Source organism: Anomaloglossus baeobatrachus, chromosome 3, assembly GCF_048569485.1.
Source record: "Anomaloglossus baeobatrachus isolate aAnoBae1 chromosome 3, aAnoBae1.hap1, whole genome shotgun sequence".
Taxonomy (NCBI): domain Eukaryota; kingdom Metazoa; phylum Chordata; class Amphibia; order Anura; family Aromobatidae; genus Anomaloglossus; species Anomaloglossus baeobatrachus.
This window is the reverse complement of record NC_134355.1, coordinates 618,117,258-618,131,396: the sequence shown is the minus strand read 5'-3', so window position 1 is coordinate 618,131,396 and position 14,139 is coordinate 618,117,258. Positions and strand designations below refer to the sequence as shown.

The 14,139-nt window shown below is 48.8% G+C and overlaps 1 protein-coding gene across 3 annotated transcripts in view; it reads left to right on the top strand.

Moving 5' to 3' along the window:
- Positions 1–14,139, top strand: part of KIDINS220 (kinase D interacting substrate 220) — a 249,348-nt gene that overhangs the window by 79,901 nt on the left and 155,308 nt on the right. For all 3 annotated transcript variants that reach the window (XM_075341087.1, XM_075341086.1, XM_075341085.1), the window contains exon 14: positions 11,050–11,229. In XM_075341087.1, the coding sequence (XP_075197202.1) occupies positions 11,050–11,229 (180 nt within the window). The remainder of the gene's footprint in view (positions 1–11,049; positions 11,230–14,139) is intronic.

The window sequence follows — 14,139 nt, the reverse complement described above, 5'->3', positions numbered from 1 at the left end:
ACACGCAGTCGGCAAGCCTTCCAGGAAGTCCGGCTGATTCTGATGTGGGTGGAAGCCACAGCCTCCACCATATCCGCAGTTCACATCCCCGGCGTAGAAAACTGGGAAGCAGACTTCCTCAGTCGCCAGGGCATGGACGCGGGGGAATGGTCCCTTCACCCAGACGTGTTTCAGGAAATCTGTCGCCGCTGGGGGGTGCCGGACGTCGACCTAATGGCGTCACGGCACAACAACAAGGTCCCAACCTTCATGGCACGGTCTCGCGATCAAAGAGCGCTGGCGGCAGACGCCCTAGTGCAAGATTGGTCGCAGTTCCGGCTCCCTTATGTGTTTCCACCTCTGGCACTCTTGCCCAGAGTGCTACGCAAGATCAGATCCGATTGCAGCCGCGTCATACTTGTCGCCCCAGACTGGCCGAGGAGGGCGTGGTATCCGGATCTGTGGCAGCTCACGGTCGGCCAACCGTGGGCACTACCAGACCGACCAGACTTACTGTCCCAAGGGCCGTTTTTCCATCGGAATTCTGCGGCCCTGAACCTGACTGTGTGGCCATTGAGTCCTGGATCCTAGCGTCTTCAGGATTGTCCCAAGGGGTCGTTGCCACCATGAGACAGGCTAGGAAGCCCACGTCCGCTAAGATCTACCACAGAACGTGGAGGATATTCTTATCCTGGTCCTCTGCTCAGGGAGTGTCTCCCTGGCCATTTGCATTGCCTACCTTTCTTTCTTTCCTGCAATCTGGATTAGAAAAAGGTTTGTCGCTCAGCTCCCTTAAAGGTCAGGTCTCGGCGCTATCCGTCTTTTTTCAGAGGCGTTTGGCACGCCTTCCTAAGGTGCGCACGTTCCTGCAGGGGGTTTGTCATATTGTACCCCCGTACAAGCGGCCGTTAGATCCATGGGATCTGAACAGGGTACTAGTTGCCCTCCAGAAGCCGCCCTTCGAGCCTCTGAGGGAGGTTTCACTTTCTAGACTATCACAGAAAGTGGCTTTTCTGGTAGCGATCACATCTCTTCGGAGAGTGTCTGAGCTAGCAGCGCTGTCATCCAAGGCTCCCTTCCTGGTCTTCCACCAGGACAAGGTTGTGCTGCGCCCCATTCAGGAGTTTCTCCCGAAGGTGGTATCCTCTTTTCATCTTAATCAGGATATCTCTTTGCCTTAGTTTTGTCCTCATGCAGTTCATCGGTATGAGAAAGATTTACATTTGTTAGATCTGGTGAGAGCACTCAGGATCTACATTTCCCGCACGGCGCCCTTGCGCCGTTCGGATGCACTCTTTGTCCTTGTCGCTGGTCAGCGCAAAGGGTCGCAGGCTTCTAAGGCCACCCTGGCTCGATGGATCAAAGAACCAATTCTTGAAGCCTACCGTTCTGCTGGGCTTCCGGTTCCTTCAGGGCTGAAGGCCCATTCTACCAGAGCCGTGGGTGCATCCTGGGCATTACGACACCAGGCTACGGCTCAACAGGTGTGCCAGGCAGCTACCTGGTCGAGTCTGCACACTTTCACCAAACATTATCAGGTGCATACCTATGCTTCGGCGGACGCCAGCCTAGGTAGAAGAGTCCTGCAGGCGGCAGTTGCCTCCCCGTAGGGGAGGGCTGTCTTGCAGCTCTAACATGAGGTATTTCTTTACCCACCCAGGGACAGCTTTTGGACGTCCCAATCGTCTGGGTCTCCCAATAGAGCGCTGAAGAAGAAGGGAATTTTGTTACTTACCGTAAATTCCTTTTCTTCTAGCTCTTATTGGGAGACCCAGCACCCGCCCTGTTGTCCTTCGGGATTTTTGGTTTGTTTGCGGGTACACATGTTGTTCATGTTGAACGGTTTTCAGTTCTCCGTTGTTACTCGGGGAGAATTTGTTTAAACCAGTTATTGGCTTTCCTCCTTCTTGCTTTTGCACTAAAACTGGTGAGCCAGTGATCCCACTGGGGGTGTATAGCCAGAAGGGGAGGGGCCTTACACTTTTTAGTGTAATTGCTTTGTGTGGCCTCCGGAGGCAGTGCTATACACCCAATTGTCTGGGTCTCCCAATAAGAGCTAGAAGAAAAGGAATTTACGGTAAGTAACAAAATTCCCTTCTTTGTCCCCACTTCCTTGCTCATTGACACGAAATGTCATTAGGGGCAGGGATAAAGGCAGGGTGAATAACAGCAACGCTGCCCCCTGATGACGGTTCATATCAGTGTCGTGACAGTTTCCACAGTCGGAATAAATAATCTGACTATTTCGCGCTCAGCTCATGCTAACAAAATACTATTTAGGATCTTACAAAGATGGCTACTGCCTTACTTTGACAAAGAGCTGCCAGAGGAGCATGCAAGACTCAGAAAAGGCAGAGGAACAAGAGATGTAATTGCTAACATTAGATGGATAATTGAAGAGGCAAAGAATATAACAAGGACCTCTATTTTTGCTTCTTTGATTACTACAAAATCTTTGACTGTTTATCATCAGAATCTTTGGAATACCATGAAGGATATGGGTGTGCCAAACCATCTGATCAGCCTCATCGGGAACCTTTACATCGACAAAGAAGCAACAGTCTGAACGGCACATGGTGACAGAGAATGGTTCAAAATAGAGCGCAGTGTCAGATAATTGTGCATCCTGTCACCATTCTCTTCAATTTTATATGCAGAAGCTATTTTCAGGTAGACTGGACTTGCCGAAAAATAAGGAATCAAAATTGCTATATACACTACAGTTCAAAAGTTTAGGGTCACTTAGAAATGTCCTTATTTTTGAAAGAAAAGCACATTTTTCAATGCAGCTAACATTAAATTAAACAGAGATACACTCTATACATTGTTAATGTGGTAAATGACTATTCTAGCTTCTAACGTCTGGTTTTTAATGCAATATCTACATAGATGTATAGAGGCCCATTTCCAACAACCACCATTCCAGTGTTCTAATGATACATTGTGTTTGCTAACTGTGTTAGAAGGCTAATGGATGTTTAGAAATCCTTTGAAAACCCTTGTGCAAGTATTGCAAGTATGTTTGCACAGCTGAAAATAGTTTTGGTGATTAGAGAAGCTATAAAACTGACCTTCCTTTGAGCTAGTTGAGAATCTGGAGCATAACATTTATTGGTTCCATTAAACTCCCAAAATGGCCCGAAAAAGAGAACGGTCATGTGAAACTCGACAGTCTATTTGTGTTCTTAGAAATGAAGGATATTCCATGCGAGAAATTGCCAAGAAACTGAAGATATCCTACAACTACTCCCTTCAGAGGAGAGCACTAACAGGCTCTAACCAGAGTAGAAAGAGAAGTGGGAGGCCGCGCTGCACAACCGAGCAACAAGACAAGTACATTAGAGTCTCTAGTTTGAGAAATTGATGTCTCACAGGTCCTCATTTGGCAGCTTCTTTAAATAGTACCTGCAGAATGCCAGTGTCAACGTCTATAGTGAAGAGGCGACTCTGGGATGCTGGCCTTCAGGGTAGAGTGGCAAAGAAAAAGCCATACCTGAAACTGGATAATAAAAGGAAAAGATTAATATGGGCAAAAGAACTCAGATATTGGACAGCGGAAGACGGGAGAAAAAAGTGTTATGGACAGACAAATCGAAGTTTGAGGAGTTTGGATCACACAGAATAACATTTGTGAGATGCAGAACTACTAAAAAGATGATGGAAGAGTGCCTGATGCCATCTGTCAAGCATGGTGGAAGTAATGTGATGGTCTGGGGTTGCTTTGGTGCTGGTAAAGTGGGAGCTTTGTACAAGGTAAAAGGGATTGTGAATATGGAAGGCTATCACTCCATTTTGCAACGCCATACCCTGTGGATAGCGCTTGCTTGGAGCCAATTTCATCCTACAACAGGACAATGACCCAAAGCACACCTCCAAATTATGCATGAACTATTTAGGGAAGAAGCCGGCAGCTGGTATTCTATCTGTAATGGAGTGGCCAGCCCAGTCACCGGATCTCAACCCTATTGAGCTGTTATGGGAGCAGCTTGACCGTATGGTACGCAAAAAGTGCCCATCAAGCCAATCCAACTTGTGGGATGAAGCATGGGGTGAAATATCTCTAGATTACCTCCGCAAATTAACAGCTGGAATGCCAAAGGTCTGCAAAGCTGCAATTACTGCAAAGGAGCATTCTGTGCCGAAAGCAAAGTGTGAAGGAGAAAATTATTAAATTATTATTTCAATTTAAAATCATTATTTCTAACCTCGTCAATATCTGGACTATATTTTCTATTCATTATGCAGCTCATTTGCTAAGTAAAAGTATGATTTTTCATGGAAAAGTCAAAATTGTCTGGGTGACCCCAAACTTTTGAACTGTAGTGTATGTCATCAACAATCTTAAATACACAAGTGTCAAGATGGAAAGCTCAAACTTGAGACTCCTAAAGGCCCAGTTACACTAAACAACTTACCAGCGATCCCAACAACGATGCAACCTGATGGGGATCGCTGGTAAGTTGCTAGGAGGTCGCTGGTGAGATGTCATACTAAGCGACGCTCCAGCGATCCCACCAGCAACCTGACCTGGCAGGGATCGCTGGAGCGTCGCTACATGTGGAAGCATGCTGCGCTTGGTAACTAAGGTAAATATCGGGTAACCAACCCGATATTTACCTTGGTTACCTGCGCACACCGCTTAGCGCTGGCTCCCTGCACACCTAGCCACAGTACACATGGGGTTAATTACCCGATGTGTACTGGAGTTACATGTGCAGAGAGAAGGGAGCCGCGCACACTGCTTAGCGCTGGCTCCCTGCTCTCCTAGCTACAGTACACATGGGGTTAATTACCCGATGTGTACTGCAGCTACATGTGCACAGAGCAGGAGCCGGCACTGACAGCTAGAGTGGCGGACGCTGGTAACAAAGCTAAATATCGGGTAACCAAGGGAAGGCCTTCGGTTACCCGATGGTTACCAGCGTCTGCAGAAGCCGGCTCCTGCTGCCTGCACATTTAGTTGTTGCTCTGTCGCTGTCACACACAGCGATCTGTGCTGCAGAGCGGGACAGCAACAACTAAAAAATGGCCCAGGACATTCAGCAACAACCAACGACCTCACAGCAGGGGCCAGGTTGTTGCTGGATGTCACACACAGCAACATCGCTAGCAAGTTGTGCCTCAGCAGCGTTGTTGCTTAGTGTGACGGTACCTTTACTCAATGCAAAGAAGACAAACATAGTGACTACTGCCAGGTATGACTAGGACACATTTTGAGATGGACGCTGAGGAATTGGAAGTTGTAAAGTACTTCAGCCTACTCAGATCAATGATCACTCAAGATGCAGCGACAACACTGTAAGTCAATATGAGATTATCAATGGGCAAATCAATAATGAAATCACTGGACAAGGCCCTCAAATTGAGTAACATTTCACTGGCAACGAAGACAAGGCTCGTACATAGTCTGGTCTTTTCTGTAGTAACATATAGATGTGAAACCTGGATGATACAAGACAGAAGAAAAATCAATGCTTTTGAAATGTGATGGTGGAGAAGGGTTATCAATACCATGGATGGGAAGAAAATCAAACAAACCAATTTTGAAACCACTCAAGCCAGATATGTCACTCGAAGCAAGGAATCACCATGCTACAACTTGCGACTTGGACACCTCATATAAAAAGAGCAATCACCGGAGAAGGACATCATGGTCAGAAGAATAGATGGAACAAGGCGAAAAGGAAGACCAGTAACCTTATGGCTTTATACTATCAAGAAAACTGCACATAAGACCCTGGTGGACCTATCTAGGCTGCACAAGATGGATCTTTCTACAGAGCGTTCATCCATCAAGTCGCCATGGCTCGAGATTGAATTGAAGGCTGTTAAATAATAATAATAATAATAATGTACCTAGAACCCCACAAATTGGCCTGCTGTCCATGAGTCCAGAGTCTATTAAAGTAGTTAAACAAGGTCTCTTGAAACATTTTTGTGACAGCTGCACACTCAATAATTCCGAGAAAGTGGCGGTCATCCAATGCTCCTACCTTAGGAGACTGGTTTGCTGAAATGGATTTCTTAAGCAGAATGCAGAGATTGTCTTCCCACAGTGAGGTGCACCCAGAACGATACTATATGATATGGCAGAGCTGGAATTTTTCTTTATCGTTCCTTTATGGGAGACCCAGACCATGGGTGTATAGCTAGCGACCTCCGGAGGACACACAAAGCACTACACTCAAACGTGTAGCTCCTCCCTCCGGGCTATATACACCCCCTGGATGACAATCTACCCAGTTCAACGCTTTGTGTTTCAGGAGGATACACACACTTTTATTTCCTCATATTTTTTTTCAATTTTATTTTAATTTTTTAAAGATTTGGAAGAAAAGCGGGTCCAGTCTGGACTCCCGGCATGTCCCTTCACGCTCCACTCTGCGGGGTGCTGTTAAGGTTGATCTTAATAAGGCTGGAGCCTTCACATGCCGTGCTCCTTCGCATCCTCTGTCGAGGCTCTGTTTGAAGTGGGAGCCATCACGGTCCTCTCTGCTTGCAGGAGGCCGGCTCCATCCACAGCCCTGTCTGGTCCCTGCTGGAAGGAGCGTTAACCCCCACTCAGGGACATGGCCCTGCGTCTCAAAGCTAAGTATTGAGACGTTTTTTCAGGGGTCCCGGGTGCTTTTATTATGGGGGCAGTATGTGCTTTAGCGTTACTGTTAATTTCGGCCGGTCCTGGGAATTTCCCATGAGAACCGCGCCGACGGCCTACGCCATGGCTGCCGTCCTGGAGGCTTCTCACCGCACGGCAGTGGCCTCCGCTAACTCCCTCGCGATCCGCAGGATCTTGTGGCTTCGAGAGTGGAAAGCGGACACTTCCTCTAAGAAGTACCTTGCGAGTCTCCCTTTTACTGGGTCACGGCTGTTTGGGGAACAGCTGGATGACATAATTAAGGAAGCTACTGGCGGGAAGAGTACTTCCTTGCCACAAGCTAAAGCCAAGAAACCTACCCAGGGCAGGAACCAATCGAGGTTTCGTTCCTTTCGTTCCTCTAACTGGTCATCCTCTAAGCCCACAGTCTCGTCCACTACCGCAGCCAAGGACCGTAAACCCAACTGGCGCGCAAAGCCGCGTCCTCAAAAGACCGGAGGAGCCGCTGCCACCAAGGCAGCCTCCTCGTGACTATCTGGCCGCGCCAGCAACGTCCTTGGTCGGGGGCAGGCTCTCCCACTTTGGCGACGTGTGGTTGCAACACGTCTCCGATCAGTGGGTGCGGGATATCATCACCCACGGCTACAGGATACCTTTTTCCTCCAGCCCGCCAAACAGATTTTTTCTGTCCACCCCCCCCTGCTCCAAAGCCGCCGCCTTCTCTCAGGCCGTGGCATCCCTGCAGACCAACGGTGTAATTGTTCCGGTCCCCGCCCGGGAACGGTTCAGAGGTTTCTATTCAAACCTCTTTCTAGTTCCCAAAAAGGACGGTTCCTCCCGGCCCATCCTGGATCTCAAGCTTCTCAACAAGCATGTTCAGATGCGGCACTTTCGCATGGAATCTCTAAGATCGGTCATTGCCTCAATGACCCAGGGAGATTTTCTGGCATCCATCGACATCAGAGATGCCTATCTGCATGTGCCTATTGCGGTTTCACACCAGCGCTGGCTACGCTTTGCGATCGGAGAGGAACATTTCCAGTTCGTGGCTCTTCCCTTTGGCTTAGCCACGGCCCCCCGAGTGTTCACCAAGGTCATGGCAGCAGTGGTTGCGGTCCTGCACCTCCAGGGGTTGGCAGTGATTCCTTACCTGGACGACCTTCTAGTCAAGGCCTCATCCAGTGTAGACTGTCAGCGGAGTGTCTCGCTCACTCTCGCCACTCTAGTCCAATTCGGGTGGCTTGTCAACCTCCCCAAGTCGACTCTAACCCCGACCCAGGTACTTTTGTACCTCGGGATGCAATTCGAGACTCTGCCGGCACTTGTCAAGTTGCCCTTAGTCAAACAGCAGTCCCTTCGTCTGGCGGTGCGCTCTCTGCTGAGGCACCGCCGTCATTCCATCAGACACCTCATGCAGGTGCTGGGTCAGATGGTGGCGTCCATGGAAGCGGTTCCCTTTGCCCAGTTCCATCTGCGTCCCTTGCAGCTGGACATTCTCCGCTGTTGGGACAAGCGGATCTCTTCTTTGGACAGGCTGGTGGCTCTGTCATCACAGGCCAGGAACTCCCTTCAGTGGTGGCTTCAGCCCCTCTCCCTTTCACAGGGACGGTCCTTCCTGACTCCGTCCTGGGTGATCCTCACCACGGATGCCAGTCTCTCCGGCTGGGGAGCGGTGTTTCTCCATCACCGAGCACAGGGCACTTGGACTCCGTCCGAATCAGCCCTCCCGATCAATGTGCTGGAGATCAGAGCTGTGTTTCTAGCTCTCCTAGACTTTCACCACCTATTGGCGGGCAAGCACATTCGGGTTCAGTCGGACAACGCGACAGCGGTTGCCTACATCAATCACCAGGGCGGAACTCACACCTACATCAATCACCAGGGCGGAACTCACAGCCGTCTGGCGATGTTGGAGGTTCAACGAATCCTCCAGTGGACGGAGGACTCAAAGTCCACCATATCCGCAGTCCACATCCCAGGCGTGGAAAACTGGGAGGCCGATTATCTCAGCCGTCAAACCGTGGACGGCGGCGAGTGGGCCCTGCATCCGTCAGTGTTCAGATCAATCTGCCGCAAGTGGGGCACTCCGGAAGTAGATCTAATGGCTTCCCGGCACAACAACAAGGTTCCGGTTTACGTGGCTCGCTCCCACGATCCTCAAGCCTTCGCAGCAGACGCACTGCTTCAGGATTGGTCTCAGTTCAGTCTGGCCTATGTGTTTCCCCCTCTAGCGCTCTTGCCCAGGGTTCTGCGCAAGATCCGAATGGAGGGCCGTCGAGTCATACTCATTGCTCCGGACTGGCCCAGGCGAGCCTGGTACCCAGACCTGCTCCGCCTGTCCGTAGGGATGCCGTGGCATCTCCCGGACCGCCCAGACCTTCTCTCTCAAGGTCCGTTCTTCCGCCAGAATTCTGCGGCTCTCAGATTGACGGCGTGGCTCTTGAGTCCTGGATCCTGACGGCTTCAGGCATTCCCTCTGAGGTCATCTCCACCATGACTCAGGCTCGGAAGTCTTCCTCGGCTAAGATTTACCACAGGACTTGGAGAATTTTCCTGTCCTGGTGTCGCTCTTCCGGCCATGCTCCTTGGCCGTTCGCCTTGCCGACCATCCTGTCTTTTCTACAGTCGGGTCTACAGTTGGGTCTGTCCCTCAATTCACTTAAGGGACAGGTGTCGGCTTTGTCGGTATTGTTCCAGCGGCGTATCGCCCGACTGGCTCAGGTGCGCACCTTCATGCAGGGCGCATCTCACATCATTCCTCCTTACCGACGACCCTTGGATCCCTGGGACCTTAATTTGGTCCTCACGGCCTTACAGAAACCCCCTTTTGAGCCTCTCAGGGAGGTTCCTTTGTCTAGACTTTCACAGAAAGTTGTCTTTCTAGTAGCCATAACTTCTCTCAGGAGAGTTTCTGATTTGGCTGCGCTTTCTTCGGAATCCCCCTTTTTGGTGTTTCACCAAGACAAGGTGGTTCTTCGTCCGACTCCGGACTTTCTCCCTAAGGTGGTGTCTTCCTTCCACCTTAACCAGGACATTTCATTGCCCTCTTTTTGTCCGGCCCCTGTGCATCGCTTTGAGAAGGCGTTGCACACCTTGGATTTGGTGCGGGCGCTCCGAATCTATGTGTCTCGCACCGCCGTTTTTCGGCGGTGCACCTCACTTTTTGTGCTAACCACGGGTCAGCGCAAGGGCCTCTCGGCGTCTAAACCGACCTTGGCTCGTTGGGTTAGGTCGGCTATCGCCGATGCCTACCAATCTTCTCAGGTGCCTCCCCCGTCGGGGATTAAGGCGCACTCGACCAGAGCTGTCGGTGCCTCCTGGGCTTTCAGGCACCAGGCTACGGCTCAGCAGGTGTGTCAGGCTGCCACTTGGTCCAGTCTGCACACTTTTTCTAAGCACTACCAAGTGCATGCTCATGCTTCGGCAGATGCGAGCTTGGGCAGACGCATCCTTCAGGCGGCTGTCGCCCATTTGTGAAGTTAGGTTTTGCCTACTTCTCCGTTTAGTTTATTTCCCACCCATGGACTGCTTTGGAACGTCCCATGGTCTGGGTCTCCCATAAAGGAACGATAAAGAAAAAGAGAATTTTGTTTACTTACCGTAAATTCTTTTTCTTATAGTTCCGACATGGGAGACCCAGCTCCCTCCCTGTTGCCTGTTGGCAGTTTTTTTGTTCCGTGTGCTTCACGGCTGTTGTTAGTAGACAGAGTTCTGGTTTTGCCGAGTTTTACTCTATCTCTACTTATGGGTGGATGTCCTCCTTCAGCTTTTGCACTGAACTGGGTAGATTGTCATCCAGGGGGTGTATATAGCCCGGAGGGAGGAGCTACACGTTTGAGTGTAGTGCTTTGTGTGTCCTCCGGAGGTCGCTAGCTATACACCCATGGTCTGGGTCTCCCATGTCGGAACTATAAGAAAAAGAATTTACGGTAAGTAAACAAAATTCTCTTTTTTTTCGGGATTCACCCCAATTTGCACATTTTGGATAGAGTTCTATTCCTGGTAAAGGTATTTCTTGGTTTGGGACATATTGTCTAATGTGAGATTCTTAGGATCCCTTTCCCCTCCCCCTCCTGCCTTCTCCCTCCCCTTCTTTCTTTATATATTTTTCTCTCTTTAATATCTTTACTTTGCTTTTTTCTTTGTCTCTTTTCTCTTACTTTTGCATTTCTTAATCACTTACATGGTTCAGTAATCAGACTCTTATGTTTCTATAAAATATGTAATGTTTGGTTTTCATTATTGAATGATATATGGTTTGGTTTGACCAGATGTTAAGCTATATGAAGGATTGGAGAAGAGTCTTTATCTTGGAATGTGATTGTTTATACTTTTATAATATGCAATAAAATCTTGATTAATGAAAAAATAATAATAATCATCTATAACTCTGTAATGATTCTGCATTGCAAGTGATCCTGGTTGTGTTTTTTTATTCTTTCTTTTTAAAACTGTTATTTTTCTCCTTTGTGCAGATGAGATGAAAACCTTCGCTGGCCAGCAGATTGAGCCGCTCTTCCAGTTCTCCTGGCTGATTGTGTTCCTTATTCTCCTGATGTGCACCACTATCGGCCTCCTTCTCTCATTCACGGTGAATGCCAACCTGGGGATTTCTGTGTCCCTCAGTTTACTGGCTATCCTCTACATATTCTTTAGTAAGTAAAGTTTAGTGTGACGTAAAAGCAAATTGCTGCAGTATCATCCTCCAAACATGTCATTGATGGAGGAAATGCATAGTCAGCATTTAACGTTTTTAAGTGAAACTGAGACGGAGTATCCCAGTTGAAGAGGTCTTCACCACTTCTGATGTATGGATTTTAGTAACACACTGTGGGGGATAAAGGGGAGTATTCTTTTCATATAATATTGTGTAATTCCTCTATTATTAGATGAGATTATTATGTGTCCCTGTGGGCAAAATACACTCCTTCTATGCCTCTTGAACTCCAAATTAATAAGATTTGTTTACGAGCACTCGGGAAATCAATACAGCACACACTCTAAAGGCGGCGTTACACGGTACGATATGTCGTCGGGGTCACAGAATTCATGACGCACATGCGGCATCGTTAAGGCCCCTTTACACACTGCAACATCGCAAACGACATCGCTGTAATGTCACCGGTTTTGTGACGTAATAGCGACTTCCCCAGTGACATTGCAGTGTGTGACACGCATCAGCGACCTGGCCCCTGCTGTGAAGTTGGTGATCACTACACATCTCTCAGGACCATTCTTTGGTCCTTTGTTTCCCGCTGTGCAGCATGATCGCTAGAAAGTCTCAGTGTGTAAAGGGGCCTTTACAGCGACTTCGTTAGCGACTTCCCTTTCAAAAAGCTGCTTTACAACGTCCCCAAAGACTAGCTAGGTCGTTCTGCAGGTCCGTATCGCTGTTGCGTCGTTTTCCAGATTTGCCTGTTTGGCAGCTCACCAGCGACTCACCAGAGACTTTGTAGCGATCCCGGCTAGGTTGAGATCGCTGGTGGGATCAGTGTGAAAAGGGGCCTTAGACACCTCCGAACGACTGTTAAGGCCCCTTTACTCACTGAGACCTTCTAGCGATCCCACCAGCGATCCCAACCTGGCCGGGATTGCTACAAAGTCTCTAGTGAGTCGCTGGTGAGCTCTCAAACAGGCAAACCTGGAACACGACGCAACAGCGATCTGGACCTGCAGAGCGACCTAACTAGTCATTGGGGACGTTGTAAAGCAGCTTTTTGAAAGGGAAGTCGCTAACGAAGTCGCTGTAAAGTCCCCTTTACACACTGAGACTTTCTAGCGATCATGCTGCACAGCGGGAAACAAAGGACCAAAGAATGGTCCTGAGAGATGTGTAGTGATCAGTGACCTCACAGCAGGGGCCAGGTCGCTGATGTGTTTCACACACTGCAATGTCGCTGGGGAGGTCGCTATTACGTCACAAAACCAGTGACATTACAGCGATGTCGTTTGCGATGTTGCAGTGTGTAAAGGGGCCTTTAACGAGCAAAAATACTCACCTTATCGTTGCTCGTTGACACGTCGTTCATTTTCATAATGTCGTCCCTCCTTCTGTGTGCAGGTTGTTCGTCGTTCCCGAGGCAGCACACATCAGTATGTGTGACACCCCGGGAACGACAAACACAGCTTACCTGCGGCCGCCGGCAATGAGGAAGGAAGGAGGTGGGCGGGATGTTGCGACTCGCTCATCTCCGCCCCTCCGCTTCGATTGGGTGGCTGCTGTGTGACGTCGCTGTGATGCCGAACGTCCCTCCCCCTTCAGGAAGAGGATGTTCGCCGCCCACAGCGAGGGCATTAGGGAGGTAAGTACGTGTGACAGGGGTTTAACGACTTTGTGCGCCACGGGCAATTAATTGCCCGTGACGCACAAACGACGGGGGATATATCGTCCCGTGTAACGCCGCCTTTAGTATGGTGTCCTCAAAGAATTCACTTTTATTAGTACATGTGACCAGTTTATATAGGGCCACAGACAAAGGAAAATTGCCCTTCTAGCTAAAAACCAATAAGAGCAGTAGAGATGTGAACGGAAATGTGAAAATTCCCCTCCCATCAGTGTTAGCTGAACCCTATGACAGGATTAGTTCTAACATAAGATGCACACAATGAGAACAAAGTGGATTCTATTCTCTCACAGCCCCTGCTCATTCAGGCATTGAAAGGCATGATTGGACAATATCAGAATAGGCAAAGTGGCACACCCAACTGGTAGCGACTATTTGCCAATTTATTCTAACATTTCCAGGAGGAATAAGGCCCTTTCACATTGCGTTTCAGTGGCTCCGTCAGGGCATCCGTCCGAAATCCCGCCCCTCCCCCCACAAAACGTGTTTCGAATGTATGTGCCGACAGGGCCATTGAGTATAATGGAGCAGACAGAGCAAGCGTATGCTTGGTCTTGCACCATTTTCAAGTGTATATGCTTTTTGCAGGCAGACACCCGAACGTAGTCTGCTACATCTGGGCATCCGCCTGCAGAAAGTGTATACACCCAAAAATGGTGCAAGACAGAGCATACGCTTGCTCTGTCTGCTCCATTATACTCAATGGCCCTGTCGGCACATACATTCGAAACACATTTTGGGGAGGGGCCGGATTTCGGACGGATGCCCCGACGGAGCCGCTAAAGCGCAATGTGAAAGGGGCCTTAAAGAAGAATAATGTAGTTCAGAGAACTAAGGAAAGATGATCCATGATGGATATTTTATAGGGTTAATTACTAAATCTGGCATGTTAGGAAAAATTGTGATACACTGGGTCGGACTTAATACATTTGGAGAACTTTTTTTTTTTTTTAAAGGTTTGTGTGTTGAACTTCGTAAAAATGAGTCTCTCGAGCGGGGTATGCAGAGGTGGTGGTGTAGAGTATGTGCAGCTCTCATGGGAAACGGGGCTTCATTCCAAAGTTGAGTTGATACGTCATTAATATTTTCGATGGAAATGCCCCTTTACTTCGGATTGTTTTTACCTCTATCAGTCAGGGCTTTCCTTTGCCTTGGATTTATTTTTCCACATCCTTAGGATTACCTTGGTGAACACGAACAGTGACCGTATGAAATCTGGAA